The sequence below is a fragment of the Apostichopus japonicus genome, chromosome 15, assembly GCF_037975245.1.
Source record: "Apostichopus japonicus isolate 1M-3 chromosome 15, ASM3797524v1, whole genome shotgun sequence".
Classification (NCBI taxonomy): Eukaryota; Metazoa; Echinodermata; class Holothuroidea; order Aspidochirotida; family Stichopodidae; genus Apostichopus; species Apostichopus japonicus.
The window spans coordinates 25,740,063-25,761,847 of NC_092575.1; the positions used below are offsets into that span (position 1 = coordinate 25,740,063).

The window sequence follows — 21,785 nt, forward strand, 5'->3', positions numbered from 1 at the left end:
TCCAAGGACAAAGACTAGAGAAAGAGTGACCAACTGGGCCTTGATCTAGTCGTAATGATATCGCCTAAGGATGGAACCTCCTTGAGTTAAGCCTATATCGGCTAGAGACTTGAACTTTGTAATAAGGGGGTTCATGAAATTAGAAGGAAGAAGTGACAAGCTTAGCCAAGGCTTGCATTGATTGGAAGCAAACCCTTTAAATATGATAATCCCAATAGTCTCAAGATGAAATGCAGCACCGAAATATTTCTAACCACACAAACAATGGAAAAATTAATAAATAATGATGAAAAAGTGTAAATTACAAGTAGTCTGCATGTATTGACACTAAACTATGTCATGCTATAATTGCTTGAAGTTTTCTAAAGTACTTTTCTGGATGTCTACTCTCCAACTGTTTTCAGACATTATCAATGAACACACAGATTGAACATCCTAGTGAAATAAATTTACTCCTGGATAGTAATATAAACATAAAACATTTTAAGAATTTTAACCACGATTGATCATATTTGAAAATCTAGCATATTTGGGGACAATACAGCATACCTTTAACACCTACGTTGCAGCATGTATAGGCTAGCTAAGCAAATGAGCATTGCAGTAGCTTACTGAACACTGCAATGTACGTATCATGTGCTATTGCAGGATATGCACCTATCATGACAAAAATGATTTTAGTGTCAGTTCCTCAAAAGTGTTTCTTTTGCAGCTGTGGTCTAGGCTGTGGTCTAGGCTGTGGTCTATACAACTATTGCATCAAGTTAACAAAATGACTCTTTGATGTCTATAGGTGTGCACCGTGGTTCCAGTTTGCAAGACGTGCAGACGTACATGGTTCACAGTAGAAACAAATAAAAAATTTACAGTACCATTCACTGGCAACAGTGTCGCCAGTGAACCCTCTCTAAATTGCATTTTACAAACGTGCAACATGAAATGAAGTTATCAGTAAGTGGTCCGTAAAAATATACATTACATTATACAGACAGGTCTGTACACGTACTTGTAAATTCTTATCAAACATGAAATCTGATTTACAAAGAAGTATGTAGATCTTATTAACAGCATCACTGTAAAATTCCCAGAAAACTTGGAAACTGTTTACATGTTGTTTGATTATTGACGGTTTTCCTCTTAAATGACCGCAGAGCTTGAAATGCTCTTTACAAGTAACGCGTTAGCATATTCAGTAGTATCTGTAATAGAGATGTGAATTATTAGCCGATAGCAAATAGTGAACCTTCTGTAAATTCTTCAGAACTTTAAATTCAATGACAAGTTTCTGTAGTTGTACTTCCCTGAGGAGTCTTTATTGCAGAATTACAGTATTACTGCAAGAAACCTGCTGGTGATGCAATCCACAATACTTGTGTATACAGCACAATTGATCACACCAACACATTAAATAGTTGCCAGTTTCAAGAAATCTGTACTTCAACAACAAACTCAACAAGGAAAACCATGTAAACAATTATAAGGACGTTACTTTTGATGTAATTATCAGTCAATTTCTTAGAAGCATGCAGTAATAATTTTATAAAAGAAAATGCAAACCCCAATTCCAGGCACAAAGAATTAAATTCTTCGGAAATCCCCCAAGTCTCAAAAGCTTAGTAGATTATTTTGATATAGCTAATTTGTTTCATAGTTACATCCACTTCGGTTGGCTTCGGTCAGCTTGCGAGTTTACAAGCCTCCATGGCTTCTTTCGCGAGTTCCTGCTTGCGGGAAGATCACATATACATACATACATACATACATACATACATACATACATACATACATACATACATACATACATACATACATACATACATACATACATACACACACACACACACACACGCACACACACGTACACACACACACACACACACACACACACACACCCACCCACCCACCCACCCACCCACACACACACACACACACCCATACATACACACATACATACATACATACATACATACATACATACATACATACATACATACATACATAGAGGAGCACCAAATTAAGTGAGGACACAAATGTACCAAATTGTCTGCCCATACCTCCCACGCTAATGAGGTTGTCCTCACATTTTTACATACACAGCATCATGGTAAAGGTCCCTATCTGAGGACAACACATACTGTCCCCTTAACGGTTCTTGAAGCACTACATGTGTATGAAATGTATAAAAATATGAGGACTGTCCTCGCATTGTACATACACTGCATACACACTTAGTGTCAATGAGACATATGAGAGGACAGTAAATATGGTCCTCAGATTGGCACTTTTTGCACTACATGAGTAAGAAGTGTATAAAACTATCTGAGGACAGTCCTCAGATGTGTGCATATACCTTATACACACACGGTGTTACATGTGTCAAATGGAAACCAGTTTACAGCCTGCTGTCATCACATAATGTCAGTAGCATCTTGTGAGTATGAAGCAGTTTGCAGTCCAGCTTCAGACTAGTCTGGACTACTGCATCCTCAGACTTAAAATTGAATTCAAGATGCCTTGCACTAGGATCCGTCTGACTCGGCCTCCCTTCGACAACGACATGGGAGCAAGTCCAAGTGAGTCAAACCTACAATCAACCCACTGGATTAAAACAGTTTCATACCTTATCACAACAGTGTTTGATTTAATTGAATGTTTCAATTAAGGCTATACAAGTCTTCTGTATCTAGTGATTTTACAGTAACTAGGGATAGCATATCATTTCTCAACTAACCACTTGATAAAACACACCCAAAAAACAAAAGCTTGTGCATTCCATGTGGTGAGGTACTGAGTGGAGACAAAAGATAGCTAACAAAAAGTATATCTAGACAGTATAAAAAGTATACAAATGAAACTGACCCTTTCCCCCTTTATTATTACAAGATAATATAGGAACACAAATGGTAGTCGAAAATGTCAATAACATGAAAAGTAGATGTATTGAACAAGCATTTCAACTTTAACACAAGGTGACAAAATCAGAACCCATATGGCAATTTAACATCTCTATGATGCATATGTAGTTGCAGTTTGTTGTTAACTTTTCAGCGTTCTAAATTAAATGCTAAAGTACAGACAATACTAAAACATAATCAGTAATGCAGCATTTCAATATTGACATGATAACAACATGCACCAGTGTAGCTTTGGTTCGTTATCACCAAAGAGGCATTTAACTTTTGATGCAAGGGAGTGAACAATATTAGAACCTTTATCTAATACAACATCTCATAACATTGGAAGCAGATGCAACTGTAGCCATGGTATCTTGGCAATAGAGAAGTATAATGTTCAATGCAACAATACATACACTGTCAGACTGACCATATAAGGTAATGCGACATCTCAATAACATTGGAAGCAGGTGAACCTGTAGGTTTGGTTTGTTGACAATAGAGTACTCTATGTAGCATTCAATGTCCAATGCAAAGAGGCATTATCAGGTATAAGGTAAGGTAGTGTAATGTAATATCAAACAAATAAAAGTATTAAACGTAAACTGACTAAACTAAAAGGTAAGGCTAATAAGATAATGCACGTCTCATGCAAATTGGAAGCAGATGCATATGTAGCCATAGCTTGTTGCTTCTGTCATGAAATTCATCACTTTTGAAAATGACTCTTGGATTTATGCTACCATCAACTTAAGGAAATTAACATCCCTAATAACACAAGTCTGCCACTACACTGATGGCATTACCAGAAATGAGTATATTGTGATTAGATAGAGTCAATGCAGAGCTTCATTCATCTTCATAGCGGCCTCTGTTCATGGGAAGCGTTTTAATGCTCCTTTCACATCACATAAAAACGAAACCAATATCAAACAAATAAAAGTATTAAACGTAAACTGACTAAATAGAATAAAAGCCATTCAAGATTCCAAAATAACACTTAAGAATAGTTGCAAGAGTTCTCATAATAACACTCAGATTCAGAGTAGCATGGATTGTCTCCCTGGCAGTCCAATAGCTTACCCACAGTCATAGAATGACATGAGAGATGCCAGAACTGAATGTGGTCATGTAAAGCCCAAGAGAAGCAGAACTGGTCATTGAAACCGTGTTAGAGTATTATTCCACTGCCACAAACATCTTATTAGGCGCTTAGTGGGCCTGTAGCAATTAATCATTAATGATAAAAATACTGTATTTTGCCAGCACTTTATCTCAGATCAAACACATGTTTTCATGCTTTGAAAGAGCTGATGTTACTAACTGGTAGTCTAGAGCTTATCAATGGTAAATGACTTTTCAGTTTAACTAGAAGATGAAACAGAACTGTTTATTATCCATGTATTCGTTAAATTATACCAACAACTTCCTCACTTGTATGCAAATGAAAGCAACTGAAACATTCCTGTGAGAACAATAAAAGTGTAACTATGGCAATACAACATTAACTTTAACTACAAATGTTAACAATAATTCAAGTAATTAAGACTTGTCTTATGAAAATGTGGATAACAATTCATAGGTATTCTGGCTATGCCCTAGAGTTTCATACACAGAGGTAGACCTACTACAAGTTTGGCTTATTGATAGAAAGCAGAATAGGCTCAAACGGCTATTTAGTTCAAGGACTTCGGTAATGAAACTGGAAACATGTAACAGAAATTGAGACTTTCCCGTTTTGACAACACTAAAACCATGACTGGGTAAATCAAACCACAACTTTCACAGATTCACCAGTAAACCTGAAGCTATGTAGAGTACAATTCTGCATCTGCATCCTTTGGGTTGCTAATGAGAGGATAATGTGGAGAACCTTCACAATGTCCTACTTACTTTTTGCGATTTCTCCAAACTACTCCTTCTTTCATCTTTAACTAAGACCTTGATGTATGAAAACTTTCATGTTTATTTTTTCTTGCAAAACAACACACCGGCCAAAGCTGGAGCACGCAAGTGCTCAAGTGCAAAGTTTTCTTCCAGTACACATGGCTTCATACAGCAGCATAATAAGTTCCAGATGACATTTTGTTCAGAAATTTTCAAGATATATTGAAAATTTTCTTGTGGTTAATGTATCCATATTTTTCAGTGTTCTAACAAATATTCACAAGCTGATTTGTTTTGTCTCATTACTATGAGCAGGACAATCCACCATAGGTTAAGTCTGTGTAAGCTATACAGTTTCCTTTGTTGACAGTATCAGTAAAATTAGTCAGTATTTGGGGAAGTTAGTACATGCTTAGTTGGGGTAATCGTTCGAAAAGCAAAACAAACTCAAGTGCTATATTGCACAGGTAATTTAAAAACAAAGCTAAGTATGTAACAGCAATGAAAACTTTACTCTCACAACAATAAACACAAAATAAAGTCCCATGGCTCATGCGAAGGGCAATTTACCATAACTAAATTAAAGACTGGGTAAGCCCTACAGTTTCCACATAAGAGCCTAACATTTAGCTGTGGTTACTCCTTGTTTTGGAGTTTGCGCAAACACCTCCTTCTTTCTGCTACTACAAAATCTTTGATAGTTGACCACTTTCTTCCCTTGAGCAGAGGGTGTTTTTGTTGTACAGCAATGCACTGTTCATAGTTTGGAGTCTGTCCACTTTCCAGCTCATTTTTGAAGTGCACAAGCACACACTTTTTTTCCTCACATGTCCACGGCTTCCTTCTTGCATAATTTCTTTTACTTCTATCTTCACAGCTGGACACTTTGAAAAAGAGTAGCAGTGAAAAAACCTGTGATCTGTTACATGAAGAACATGAATCTTCCTTGATAAATAAAGGTTAATAATTAATAATAAGCTGGTATTGCTCAGATCATTGCTTCAAGCCAACCATACGAGTTTTGAAATTGCTAGATTTTTCATGGTTATAACGATATAGGACTGTGGTAATTCAACATTCAACCTCTGAACCAACGAATATACCATAAGATCATGGCCGGCACTATGTATAAACATTGCAACGTTCCATCTACATTGCATAGCACATACCTGTATGTTTCTAGTGTTGCCAAAAAGGTTCTTCTAGCGCCACAGTTAAATGACATTTAACCCTCACCAAAAACAACAGGATTCATGAAGCAGAACTTTACTATAAGAAAAAACTATCAAAAAACACTTGCTCTACCAAATAGGTTCTCTTCCCGGTGTGTATCACCTATAGCCTGAAGGTGTATTCTCAAGTGAAATTAGATGCTAGTTTATCTCATTCTAAGCAGAAACAGTCGTGGTCTAAGGCTCCTTGACTATGAGTAATTGACACTTTGGAAGAACTATTTTCAGAAGTTACCTTTCATTGCAATGTTTTACTGGCTGCTTAATCAAGCATTAAATCCGGCAATGGACCATTGCTCGGTGCGTTTTACATTCAGACTGAGGACCCCATTGTTTTTTACATTGTTCAAATCCATGTACCTTAACCTTAACAATATCCAATAGGAATTCTTTAAAGAACGTGGTGATTCTTTAGAAATCACATCCGAGGACCTGCAATTCTTATGTTCAGGTCCTCGGTCAAATAACAAAACAAGTGCACGCATGCATGTCCCATCATGACTACACAGGCAACGATAATCATCCAAACCAAAACTTTTTTCAAATCTGGGCTTCTGCAGAATTGAGTACATCCTGGCACATATGTGGGGATAATTTCTAGCACCTTTTCTGTTACATGGCTTTGCATTCATTTTGTCTGGTGATTAAGGAATGTGGTGCAAATGCCACCCAATCATTTGTCTAGTTAGTGTAAACTGTCTTTAGATAACATTTAAGTCCACTGTCAATGACTTCATTTGTACATCTTTTCAATTTCCAACTGTATCGTAATGAAAAATTGAATTATTGATACCACTAGTACTTTTTAGAAGTTATGGAAAAAAAAATAAAGATGTTACCTGCTTGTGACTGCTTTTGAGACTCCTTTTTGGTTCTTCCATCTTGGCCACAAGAAGTGCTACTTACTGAATAGGTTTTTGAAAAATAAAAACATAAGTTGTCTGTTTAGATATGCAATTAACTTAATTGAACATGAGGAATATGGATTCAAATTACATCCTGTCAGCAGCCAGCCGGAGCAAGCTTTCTTTTCCTCGACAAGGTCTAACAGAACAACAGATAGTATTGTGCCTCATATGCACCTTTAAAATTGACTTCTATGATTTAATTGATCACTGAATGACTCCATTGGCTAAAAGGTAGGTTGTACAAATACTGAACTCAGATACCATATTTTTGGACTCATGTGTGTTCTCACTCATGGGCACATGTTGTTACATGTCCATGCATGTACACATGATGTGCACGATCGTATCAACAAAACGAGATTCATGCATAATGTAAAACAATATGATTTGCTCAAATCAGTCAATCAAGCAAACTCTTTTTTCTGTGAACATTTGAGTTAAGAAGAAAAGCAAACCTGATTCATGTGATAGAATATATTAATAATGTTCAATTTGTTGGTCAAATATAGGCAACAAAAAATCTGGCAAAGAATCTGGCATATTTGGGGTTGTTTGCACATTATGCAGTTGCATGGCTTTAGTAATTTTGTCAGGTAATTAGGAAGGAGTGTAAATGCCACTTTGTCTCACTCATTTGTCTTATAGTGATCTGTCTTAAGACTACATGTTTCTCCTGCAGTAATACGTCTATTGTATACTGTGATTGTGCTATACAAGAATTACTTCATTTGTACAGCTTTAAATTGATGAATTTATGCCAGTTCCTGTCAATGCCTGCAGCTAACCAAACTAAAAAATTCACCTGCTAGTGACTTCTTTTGAGACAGCTTCTTAGTACTCTCAATTCGGCCAGAGGAGGTGCTGCTCACTACTGAGGTTTCTGAAACAAATATATTTTTCTAGTCAGAAAACTAACTCAATGGTAGAGAAACATGAGGAATATTAATTCAAATTAGGAAATTTCAGCCAGTCATGTCCCTTTATAGGCAATTCTATGACCATAACTCTGACAAATGTCATGTGATTTCCCATATGCACAGTTAAGATAAACTGACATGGTTTGATTGATAACTGAGTGGCTGCATTAGGTAGCAAAAGGTTGATATGCACCACTATTTATCCCACATACATCAGTACATGCATGTGTACTATTACGATACCTATAGAAATCAGCCAAGTTTTGTAAATAGTGTGTAGCTGATGTAGAAAATAAGTTAGTACTCTCATCCCTGCCCTCAAGTCAACGAGTAAGATGCACTTTGAAAACATTTACCAGCCTCTTGGTTGACATTGGGTATTTCTTCACTTGTGTCTTCGTCGTCTAATTCTTCACAGCTTGAGTTGTTCTCATCAGCTTCATGAAACAATGAACAATTCAGGTATTATGTTATTGATGTGGCTGTGCTTAATTCTTTAAGGGTTATACTACCGTTTCACAGAGACCTTCTAAATTATGGACATCAGCCTACAATCCAAATCTAGCTCGCCATGGCATGTCCAACCCATGAGGGATGCTAAGAAAGTTTTGATAAAAGAGCTTTATCTACCCACCCCAGCCCCTTTTGCATGACAAGGATCAATAATTTGGCTGGCAGCAAAAATGTTGCCAACCACTGCTCTAAATGGAGACAAAAACTGATATTTCGACAGTATAAGTAACTAAAAAAATGATAATCTTTCTACTTGAATCATTACAAAATTGCAATAACAATTTGGGCCGTCAGGCAAATGTCCTTTGAAGGTCTACCTAATGCAAGGTTCTGTGCTCATATGTTTACCACTTACAGTACTCATGCTGCTTAATTGTGACATCACTGTCGGTTTGGTGCCACAAAATCTCACACAAGTAACGTAAATTTGCTACACGATTACACTTCCTACAGAATTAATATAGTAAAAATATAAAATGTAAGACCCAGGAGCTGTTTTTAGTTGAGTTATATATTAACCTTTACGTAAAGATATTGTGCACTTACATCCTTCAAGAGAGACATCTATTTCATCCAAAGCCTTGCCTTTAAATTTGCTGATGGTACCCTCTTCCATCATGATAAGAATCTTTGATACCTTGGCTACTTGCAGTGTGCTTTCAGGCAACCTATAAAAATCTCTATGGATTCTAATGTCATGTCCCATGTAAGCAGCAAGCAAATCCAATTCATTCTCCTTCAGAGACAGAATTTGGGACATTGTAGCTACATGCTTTCTCAGTTTGCTTGACCTAATCAGTTCTGGGTGGCTGGCACCACAGTCGATGGAATACTTTCTCAAGCAGTCATTTGCTGGCACAGGCCACTGAGAATCAAAGTATGGCCTTGCAAATACATAAGGATTGTTTGATGCTACCTTGGCTGAGCTCCTTGTGGAGATTAACAAATCCACATTTTGCACCATACTTTCAGTCATTAAGATAGGGACCGTGCGACGCCGTTTCCCAGGAATCTCAACTCTGTGGAACTTCCTCACAAGTGCCTTTTCAACCTCACCTAGACTTTGGAACACTTCTTCTGGTATGTTATCCATATCAGTTGTTATTTTCTCATACTGATCTAAACGTAGCCTTTCGATCTCCCCACTTCTTCTACGGTTGAACAGATTGATATGTGCCAAAGTCATCTTACTTAGTTCATTCCAGTTGTTTGTTGAAGTTACATCATTTTTCAGCTGTTGTTTGTGTAGTTCAGTGTTGGTCTTTAGGTACTTGGTGAGTTTCTGTATGTCTGATGCCACAGGCTGCAGCTTTGGTTTGTTTATGCTGCGTTTATCCAAAGTATATTGAGCTACGGAAGACACTGAGGAGGACCAATCATTTCTCTTAAGTGTCTGGAACCCCTGAACCTTTGCCATCAAAGTGCTGTCACCTTTTCCACCATTGGCTTTGATAGCCTCTGAATGAACTATTGCAGCTACTTTGTCGATATCGTAGCCTATGTTTCTGGCATAAGATGGTGTCTTGTAGTTGCTCCTTGTTTCATCAAATCCTGCAATATTCTTCACTGCTTTAACAAGAGTATCAAATTTATCAGGATTTATGCAGTCCCTCATACATGTCACAGATGGATCAATCTTTTTTGATTCAATCAACAACTTTGCTACATCTCTCATGCGCTGGGAAATAGGAAGGGCATGGTGATCTTCAGGATGTGAGTTTAACAGCTTAGTGCCAAATGTCAAAATAACTGGATCTTTTCTAACTTCCCGTGCAACCAAATCTGCCTGCATGCGGGTCAATACCTTTGCATTGAGTGCATCCGAAGCACATTCAGAGGTAGGCAGAAACATCTTTGCTACTGCTTGAACACGGTGAACACGTTTCCTGTTGCCTCTGGATGAGCAAACCTTTTGGTGTTTCCAAAGTCCATCCTTCTTGAAACTACCATCACAATATTCACATGGCAGGTAGTCTGATGATTCCGCCTTGTCTAATGCCGTTGGCCTTTTCCGTGGCTTTATTTGACCTTCTCCAGTGTCCCATACCAATTTATTGTGTTTTAAATTCCCTCGGTTTCTCAAAACAGCTATCTTTGCTTTTCTATCTTTCCCATGTAATGGAAGAGCATTGATTTCAACAACTAACTTTTCTTCATCATGCTTCTGAGAGCAATGACGAAAAATCTTTGCAAAAGCGTGATCACAGTAGAGGCAGTAGTCCTTGGAATCCCATTTTCTATTACCCTCTTTGCTTTTACTTGATAGCTGCACATCACTTGTTGTTGCGAATGCTTCGTCATCACTTGAAGAGTCTTCCCAGTCTCCGTCATTACTTGATGAGTCTTCATCTTCAGTAAAAATTTGCTTCTTGTTAATCTTTGATTGCCTTTTGTCTGAATATATACCTTGCTCATCTGTGTCTTCTTTAAGTACCTTTCTTTTCTTCATTTTTGCCTTTCGTTTCCTTTCAGTTTTATTTGCAGTTTTGGGCTCTTCCTCATCATCTTTCTCTGCTGGCTGCACTCCACTTGTGGTTGTGAAGTCTTCATCATATGTCTCTTTGTAAGTTTTTGATTTTCTTCTATCTAAATTTGTAGATTCCTCATCTTTGTTGTCTTCTACAAGTAACTTTCTTCTCTTGGATACCTTAGCCTTTGACTTTGTTTTAGTTTTAATTGCAATTGTGGGCTCTTCCTCATCACTTTTCTCTGCTAGCTGCACTCCACTTGTGGTAGTGAACTCTTTATCTTCACTTGATGAATCTTCATCTTCCACAAAATATGTCTCTTTGTAAGTTTTTGATTTTCTTCTATCTAAATCTGTAGATTCCTCATCTTTGTTGTCTTCTACAAGTAGCTTTCTTCTCTTGGATACCTTAGCCTTTGACTTTGTTTTAGTTTTAATTGCAATTGTGGGCTCTTCCTCGTCACTTTTTTCTGCAAGCTGCACTCCACTTGTGGTAGTGAACTCTTTATCTTCACTTGATGAATCTTCATCTTCCACAAAATATGTCTCTTTGTAAGTTTTTGATTTTCTTCTATCTAAATCTGTAGATTCCTCATCTTTGTTGTCTTCTACAAGTAGCTTTCTTCTCTTGGATACCTTAGCCTTTGATTTGTTTTTCTTCCTGTGAACCTTTGACTTTGTTTTAGTTTTAATTGCAATTGTGGGCTCTTCCTCGCCATTTTTCTCTGCAAGCTGCACTCCACCTGTGGCAGTGAACTCTTTATCTACACTTGACGAATATTTCATTTTCAAAACATCTTTCTTCTGGTGAATGTTTGTATTCTTGTTAACAGTATCATCATCTGAATCTTCCTCATCAATGATACCTTTCACAAGTAATTTTCTTTTCTTGTATACCTTAAGCTTTCTCTTCTTGCTTGCCTTTGGCTTTTTTGTGGTTTCAGTTGCAGCTTCGGGCCCTCCTTTGTCACCTGAGGCTTCAACTTCATACTCCTTCATCTTGTCTTCTATGAGTTCCCTACTTACAGGACTGCTTGCTCTAACATTTTCACAGAACTCTTCCGCTTCTACAACTGCCTTGGAAACCTTTAACTTCTGTGTGGAAGTATCTGAAGAGTCATTTGAAGAAGCATTTGAATCATCGATATTAGACCTCTCAACTGAATAATCTGGGTCATGGTCTTCCTCCAAGTCACTTAAATCACCATTCCCAGCATCGCTGTCCTGACGGTAGGGATGCTGCAATGGTATTACTTCTGACAATTGTGAGTCTGAGTTGCAGGATTCTGGAACTACTGCAGGAGATAATTGCAAATCTACCTCTCCTTCAATTGGAAATTCATTCGCATGAAAGGGTGATGTATCCTGGGTAACCCCATGACAGATATTTGAAAATGGACATGCCAATGATACTACCTCTGACATTTGTGAGTCTAAGTTGCAGGATTCTGGAACTTCTCCAAGCTGCACTCCACTTGCGGTAGTGAACTCTTTATCTTCATTTGACGAATATTTCTTTTTCAAAACATCTTTCTTCTGGTGAATGTTTGTACTCATGTTAACAGTATCATCATCTGAATCTTCCTTATCCATGATACCTTTCACAAGTAATTTTCTTTTCCTGTATACCTTAAGCTTTCTCTTCTTGCTTGCCTTTGGCTTTTTTGTGGTTTCAGTTGCAGCTTCGGGCTCTCCTTTGTCACCTGAGGCTTCAACTTCATACTCCTTCATCTTGTCTTCTATGAGTTCCCTACTTACAGGACTGCTTGCTCTAACATTTTCACAGAACTCTTCCGCTTCTACAATTACCTTGGAAACCTTTAATTTCTGTGGGGAAGTATCTGAAGAGTCATTTGAAGAAGCATTTGAATCATCGATATTAGACCTCTCAACTGAATGATCTGGGTCATGGTCTTCCTCCAAGTCACTTAAATCACCATTCCCAGCATCGCTGTCCTGACGGTAGGGATGCTGCAATGGTATTACTTCTGACAATTGTGAGTCTGAGTTGCAGGGTTCTGGAACTACTGCAGGAGATAATTGTAGATTTACCTCTTCCTCAACTGGAAATCCATCCTCATGAATGGGCGATGTTTCTTGGATGAGCCCACGACAGGTACGTGAAAATGGACATGGCAATGGTATTACCTGTGACAACTGGGAGTCTGAGTGGTCGGACTCTGGAGCATAAGTTGAATCTGATTCAAAATTCTCATTTTCCTTCTGTGGAATTTCTTCTGGGACTCTGAAAAAAGCTGGTGGTGGAAAACAATATGAAAATGGCAATCCATAATCGTAGAGTATTTCTTCATCTGCTGGAATGTGTCGAGTTGCAAACAACTGTAGCTGTGGCTTATTGTCTGGCCCTTCAAAAACTTTCACTTTGCTGTTTATCTCTTTTCTACTTCTGGCGTGGTTGACTAATCGTCCAAATTTCCATGGATCATCATCCCTTGGCTCCTCTGAGGCATCGACACTGGAAGAAACAAACAAAATATTTTTTTAACAAAACCACAATTAATGACAAGATGCACGAAATAGAAGAATCATTTCTAAAGACACATTCCACCTCCTGTCTAACATTATGTTCTTTCAGCAATCCATGGAACAATGTAGCATTGCTCAACAGCTTTTACACTGCATGTACTAATGGGAAAAATAACCAGAAATCTCAAGATTCAGCAATTCCTTACATAAAAATGATAGATGTACTGCTAGGGTTGAGTATTTGATATCAGTTGACCTCTGACATCTACCCAGTTTGACACACTATGAACTCAACCATAGTACATCTACGTACATATGGGTTTGCTTCACATATGTTGAAGTCTAATGACCTCTGATTCCCCTTAAGTAAGGGTTTTATTTGAACGTATGATAACTTAATACACATGGTCAAGCAAAAGTTCAGAAATAAAATGAAAATTACAAAATTCACTTTCAGCACAAAGAAGCTCTGCAAGCAGTGTACAAAACTAATATGACTGTGTGTTTATGAGCCTACAAAATGCATACATTATGAGCACGATAAACATGCGTGTTAAGGTTCTAAAGTATATGACCTATGGTACCTTCAGATGACCTCTTTGGCATCTCAAAACCAAAGGGTTTATGAAGAGTAAATAATTGCACAAACACATGACAAAATTCATCCGAAATGTTTTTCTTATATCTGTGTGTTACTGTTGAACACAGGCGCAAGGTGACTTTTTGATTCCTTGCCAATGTGAGATGCAAGTTCTGTTGAGAACCAAACAGACTGCTTCTGAATGATACATTGCTTGTGAAGGTCTGTGCACAATTGACCTTAGTAAAAAGAAAGCAAGGCAGGTTGACATCAAGTCCCAAAGTCACTGTATAGTAATTGCATATCAACTTTCTGAGATTGTAACACGCTATCGTGGGGGCCACCAACAGCAGATAGATAAAGTTCCTGTTCAAAGGTTTTTCTTGCATTGTACTCATAAGTAAAGTTTAATTCAAGAATGTCAATGAAACGATTTCGCTGAATGTGTCTACAAGACACAATTGTTCGCCCTTGGGCAGCTACCCACCAAGGTTGAAGAAGTTAAACCAGGCCATTTAAGGGGATTTCTTGAACCAAAATCTGACTCAAACACGTGTACCCACACACACCTTTTGGCCCTTCCCTCGTCATGAACTTCTGGTCACACCCTGGAACCCCACCAAGGGTGGCCCATAAGGTGTCCTAGCATCTGACCTCTGATTGCATGACATTTGTTGCTATGGTAATTGAGATAGCTTGTACACCCCAACTGGCTAAGGAATTTCAATATTTCATCCTCTCCATGGGAGCTATGCATGTTAAAGTTTTCACTGAAAATGTGCTCAGATCTGCACTTAAATCAGTACAAACTGTGTATACTTAGTACTTCGTAAAATTGTCAACAAGCTGAAACTTGATCTGAACCTGGAACTTATTCCTTACTTAGTTTTCAACCCTTTTTAATATTTTACTTAATGGTTTCAGACTACCTCTGACATTCCAACAATCTATCTAAATCAGTATCATTTACTCATACTTTGAAACATCACGTAAAAGATCTCACAACATTATAATGTAATGGAACATGAACTTCATTCATGCAGAGTAAGTTTGTAGGTTTGCTTACCACAACTTTTGATGTTTCCAACGAAAAAAAAACCTAAATCCAGTCTCCTTGATGGCATCTCTCTTATCTCCTTCTGTTGCATTTACCAATTCTCCCTTGTAAGTAAGCAGAAAATCTCCTATCTCAAATTTTTTTTTGGTAAAAATAGCTCTTCCTGAAAGACAAGGACACAAAAATGAATTGATTTTCTGTTGCCAGAATAATTTTTATTTTCACGTAAGCCTAATTGCTTGTCATTTCTGCTTCTTTCCTTCCTCCAATTTTATCTTTCTTTCTCTATGCTGCGCTTAATTTGTGTAAACACCAAATATTGCTGGCTCATGTCTATGGAAAGTCTCTTTGAGTCTTACATATCTACCCCCCTCCGAATGGCTAACCCACATGAGCCTGACAGACATAATCCTTAGATTTTCAAGCACGAGGAGAGATGATCAACCATATGCATACATGCATGCAGTCTGGTATGATAGCCCTCAATGGGAGAGATGCCATCATTGTCAATTTAAACCCAGCATATCTGTGTTTAATGCCACTGAGATGATAAATGTTCTGTTAGAAAACACGAAGTCTGTAATTTACTGTTACAATAGTCACTTTTTGGTAGTAACTTTTTAACTTAAACTGTTAATGGCAAAGGTGTTTAGACTACTTAACTTGCTATACAGCAAAGTCTCTTAATACCACTTTTAAAATATTTGGAAATGTCTGGAAATTTGATCATCTTCTTTCTAAAAATTTGGTGTGGTCTACTTAAATACTAATTTCTGTGTGTATGATTTACTAGAGATCTTGCTTCCATGAGATCAATTTTATTTGCAACATGCTGGTTTGAAAGGGGCACTGTCGAAAGTTGTATGCCCTCAGAATGATGTTTAGTAGGATTTCAATCCTAGTCTTACTACAATATCAGTCACAATGCAATCAGTTGATAGGAATAAATAATCATTATAAATGTGAACAAGATTTTAATTGCTATAGTGTAAGAGGGTTTAGTTTGAATAGTTTCTTCTTCATGAATCAAGAGTGTGGATCGACTGAAAGGACTTTGTAATAAGTAGAAATTTTGAAGCTAGGTACCCGACTGGTCCGACCCGGCGGCATACCAGGTACCTGATTTTTTGCCTGCCCAACTATTTCTTTGACCAACATGCCACCTGCACAAGTTTGTAAATCATTACATCTGCCTAAAGGCCATTTTAACCGAAAAGATCACTTGATTATTAGTGTCTAGATATTGATTATAAACTTTGAAAATAGAAAAGATCCCTTTTTGTTTGCTTGCTCATTTGAAAAGTAAAATAGCATTTGCATCTTACAAGCGCATAAGCAGATCTCCATTGCCCTAGTAGTACTATGTACCAAATGTGATATAAATTTGTAGAACCCTCAGCAGTGTAAAAAGACACCTGTTTTGCTTTCCCAGTGGTGAAGTTCTAAATGGTGCATGTTAATGGAAATTGGGTTTGTAGAAGAATTTTTGAAAGTTTACTGCTCCATCGTTTGTGCCAGTTCTGGTAAAAGCATTTGACTGTAGGCCTTCATGTCAAGAACATTACACTGGGTTGTATTAACTGTGTACAGTTTTGTTTGAAACTTCATGAACATGATTTTCTGAGATTTTGCTTTCTCCTTTATTGGGTTAAGCAGGATGTTGATATTTTTGTGGTTTATTTGCCAATTCAGTAAGTGAAGGATATTACACGAAAGTGCCTTATCAGATCATGAGTAATGAAAAATTGATTATTTACAAACAAAAAGGGACATTGACTAATGGCTCAAACTGATAATAATTTTGAAACAATGCAGCATCAACTCAAGGAATACCCCTTAGGGAGAATAAACCATGGATCATTACCCCCACTTCTCACCAGCATATGATTCAATAATCTGTGTACAATTTGTCATCTTATAACCAATTTTGAACAACACACAACTCTAAGCATTTAAAATGATTCCAATGATTAAAACTCAACTCAAAAACATCAAAGTTATCGAATGATTGTTACATTAATGTTTCCTATAAAGATCGACCATTGCATAACACAGCGCTAGATCGATCTAGATCGACGTGATCACGTCAATGGACCCTTAATTCCCATACGATTTACTTAATAGTAGATAGAAATTCCACACAAAGAGTGCACTCATAGTTATAATCCATTCAATTCAAAGATTCATTAACACAATATATGTGTTAATACCTTGTAACATTTTGTTCATCAGAAAGATAGGAAACAAAAGTGTTATGTACTGGACAGAAGTAATATTGTAATTCTTACCTTTGATGGGAAGAATTTTCATGAGAAAACCTTCTTGGTCGTCCATCATCTGCATGTGACCTGTGAAGTAAAAATCAAGCGATAGCTTTGACTCTTAGATGTTACCTTAAAGCACAATAAATAAGTTTAGAAACATGTTTCAAAAGTATGAGAACGTTAGTATTGTGTTTGAAAGAGGAACATTTTTTTAATCTTTAAGGATGGATATTTCAAATATACTTTGAACAGTAGCGAACGTGATGTCACCTCGGTAAATGCAGATTGCGGCATAACCCACACTACATACAGTTCCTACAATAGTCACAACAAAAACTGCGTTTAAATACAGATTGATGGGAGTGCTAAAACTTCAAGGAGCTCGTTTTGCCTATATGCCAGCATAACGTCATTCACAAAATAAATTGGTGCTTCTGGTGAAAGACTAGTGAATTTAATAACCAGAATGCAAAATGCATTGAGGTTTCGATGACTTCAATGCACTAGACTTCTGCTTGTTAGTATAACCAGAACTAGCTGTTACACTATGGCATGCTAACACAGGTCAGTCTGTACATGGTTATACACACCTCCATCAACAACAGTAGGGTTCTTGTACTCAATGTTATGAATCCGCACACCAAGTATTACAAATCAAACCAAATCTCTAATAACTTCGCACATTAAGGTTGCAGAGGAGTCCACTTATGGACAATTTAGATTGGAATATGCCCACGAAATTTCAAAGAATCAACTTGAAAGAAGCTAATACAGGTCACTGGAGGTCAACCTGAGGTCAAAGGTCACCCAATTGCAGGTCTAATATTGTATTACAATAGCGAAACTCCCAACCTTGATGGACATTTGGTTCTCAAGTTATTGCAAAAATACTAGTTTTTGACCCCTGATTGACCTTTGTTGACATTGGATCACATGACTGTTATGTTTTGAAACAATCCCTTACCCCATTCACAACTAGTCCCAAAATATCAAATTTGTCGGACCCTGTCAATGGTAGTTTCACAAGTTATTGAGAAAAACTAGGCCAACATTACAGCCAACTCAATGAAGTGAAAGCAAATCTCAAGTTCACAGGTGCTTGACCTAGTTTCTCCTTGGCAGCTGGCCAAGAAATGTTTTGAAATTTCGCGGTACCTGTGCAAACTAACAACCAACCAGAACTACCAATTATCTACAAATATTATCTAGAGAAGGCATGCTTCGCCATTCAAGTGCACTATTCCATCGAAATCACATCAACTCTTTAGCAAAATATCCATACGGATGAGTGACAAGTGTTGCAGTAGCTCTAGCACTTTTATATATCTATGGTCTGCAAGCAAGCCTTGGAGGACACTGTTACACACACACATGTATGTAGCTATGTACATAGCAATTCAGGACTTCTATCGACACACTTAAGTCAATGGGGATATTGTCGCGAGTTCATATTCAAATCTACGGATGCCCGTAAGATCATTTTCAATTGTCAAAAGGCTCTCCTATTCTTATGAGGCGAATTGCCCATGTCATCTACTTATAGGCTGGACGATGGGAGATACCGTCTATTATGAAAAGGTTTTTACAAGTTGACCCCTGGTGACCCTAAATGACCTTCGACATCCACCAAAAACAATAGGTTTTTTTGTACTTAATGTGGTCAACCTACATACTAAAAATGAAGTCAATGCAAGCTTTGCTTCTTGAGATATAATGTTTACAAGCTTTTCACTATTTGACCCCTGGTGACCCCAAGTGACCTTTGACCTACACCAAAAACAATAAGCTTCATGTACTAAATGTGGTACTTCTACAAACAAAATATGAGATTAGTCCAAGCTTTGTTCGTTGAGATATCATGTTTACAAGCTTTTCACTATTTGACCCCTGGTGACCTTAAATGACCTCTGACCTACACCAAAAACAAAAGGCTTTTTCTACTCAATAAGGTATTCCTATGTACCAAATATGAGAACTGTCCAAGCTTCCCTTCTTGAGATATCGTGTTTACAAGCTGGGCGTCACAAACGCACACACACACACACATGTTTGTATTACATTCAGACCGAGGACCCCATTGAATTTTCCATTGTTCAAATCCACGTACCCTAACCTTAACAATACCCCATACAATAGAATTCTTCCAACGACGTGGTGATTCTTTAGAAATCACAACCGAGGACCTGAAATTCTTTTGTTCAAGTCCTCGGTCAGTTAGCAAAACAAATGCATACACACACGCATGATTGCAAATGTTACGATTATCATCTAAACCAAAAACCAGATTTCTACAAGAAGAAAATGTCGAATAGGGGAGCATGTAGTTTTCACATGGTTAGGAAGAGAAAATTAGAACTGAGGACAATGTATCAAAATCTTCCACCAGACAGTTTTCTTAAAGGACTAATGGATTGTTAACGTTATAAGTTAGCCTAGCTTACATTACGTCAATATGAGGACTTCTGAACGGTGGGCAATCAGTTTGAGGCTTAACACGAACTAAGGTTGATATTTTCGTAAGTGCTTGACAGTACTGATATTGGAATACAACATCCCAAACCATAACACTACAGCTAATCCTAGGTGTGATATTATGTAACATGAGAACAATCTCACCTCTCTCTGGCCTGTCGATCCCTCATTGCCATCTCATATAAATTAGCCTAGCCTACACAGTCAATCTGAGGACTAGTGAACGGTAGGCAAAGACTATAGTAGTAGACATCATAGGCCTAGCCTATTATGTGTACATGATTCTCCACTAGGCCTACTCCGAGTTTATGACGATACTTTCACTAGTGCGTGGCAGTACCAATATCGGAATACAACGGTCCAAACCAGGGAGCTGTATAACAGCAATTTACCTTAACTAACCTTTCACAAAACTGTCTCGAACTCGAAGTATGTTTGTGTTGGAGGCGTGCAGCTTGGCGCTGCGTCTTGCTCTGTATTGGTTGGTAGGTCTAGTGGTACTGGTACTGGGAGTGGTAGGCCTAGCTCCTGTTGTTGATATGTCGGTGTGTTATTCGCTGATACTGGAATAACCACGCAACCACCTTCATAGAAAAAGCGGCTCTGAATTTGTCGTAAGTTGGAAGCTATTTCACATATCCATTTCAAAAGAACCCCAAATATGACAAACAATGATATCGCTACAATAATAGCAACGATAGTATGCAGCGTGAACATGACTTGGTCAAGTGCACGACTGAACTACATACTATAAACGCACGGTCGTGATCGCCTACACAACACGCATGTATGCCATACCCAAAATAGAGGGCGACATGTAGCTTACCAAAGAAAGCCAGTGTATGCAAAATATACACCCTTAGTTATTTTTATGAGCAAATGAGGAATGATGAGAAACTTGTCAGGGGTTCTCAGACAATGCACTAGATGAAGGTGATACGGGTCCTAATGTGAGGACATTAAAAAAGTCCTCATATTTCTAAATCGTCCTCATATTGCCGTCTTGTAGAGACAGATGTGCTCACAAAGATGGCTTCTCAAGTACATACATACATACATACATACATACACACATACATACATACACACATACATACATACATACATACATACATACATACATACATACATACATACATACATACATACATACATACATACATACATACATACATACATACATACATACATACATACATACATACATACATACATACATACATACATACATACATACATACATACATACATACATACATACATACATACATACATACATACATACATACATACATACATACATACATACATACATACACACACACACACACACACACACACACACACACACACACACACACACACACACACACACACACACACACACACACACACACACACACACACACACACACACACATACATACATACATACATACATACATACATACATACATACATACATACATACATACATACATACATACATACATACATACATACATACATACATACATACATACATACATACATACATACATACATACATACATACATACATACATACATACATACATACATACATACATACATACATACATACATACATACATACATACATACATACATACATACATACATACATACATACATACATACATACATACATACATACATACATACATACATACATACATACATACATACATACATACATACATACATACATACATACTGTTATGAAATAGTGATACCATCTCTTTGATGTTACCGAAACACTCCATCGAGACACCTTACATGCCTCTTATGTATTTATCTAGGTCATGGATTCAGTTTTCCCACGAGAAGTTTTAACTATCTTATTGAATCTTGGTACAGGGCCTTTTTCCCAAAATAGATTCCATTATGTCTGTGGAACATTCGAGAAGGTTCTCTCACGTGGTATGGAAGTTTCCATAGAAAGGGGAGGGACTTCCAAACTCCCAACCAATCAGGGCAGATCAGTGCCAGCGCACTTATTTTTATATCGTTAAGTTAATACAGGATGGTCAGGTTATTGGCTGCCTACTGATTGTGCGCAGAGGGATTTTATAGAAGTAAGGTATAA

The 21,785-nt window shown here is 37.5% G+C and overlaps 2 protein-coding genes across 3 annotated transcripts in view; both read right to left on the reverse strand.

Annotated features, from left to right (window-relative positions):
• LOC139980833 (uncharacterized) overlaps positions 1-21,785 on the reverse strand; it is a 108,688-nt gene that overhangs the window by 40,562 nt on the left and 46,341 nt on the right. The window lies entirely within an intron of this gene.
• Positions 2,394-21,229, reverse strand: LOC139981454 (uncharacterized). 2 transcript variants are annotated; one of them, XM_071993855.1, is made up of 8 exons: positions 20,081-21,229; positions 17,231-17,290; positions 14,952-15,105; positions 8,898-13,294; positions 8,195-8,275; positions 7,724-7,801; positions 6,853-6,918; positions 2,394-5,665 (listed from the first exon to the last, which is right to left on the reverse strand). In XM_071993855.1, exons 2-8 carry the CDS (start codon positions 17,283-17,285, stop codon positions 5,418-5,420), a joined length of 5,079 nt encoding a protein of 1,692 aa, XP_071849956.1. In that variant the 5' UTR covers positions 17,286-17,290; positions 20,081-21,229; the 3' UTR covers positions 2,394-5,417. The 2 variants fall into 2 exon arrangements, with proteins under 2 accessions (XP_071849956.1, XP_071849955.1); XM_071993854.1 differs by having other exon boundaries at positions 17,231-21,229.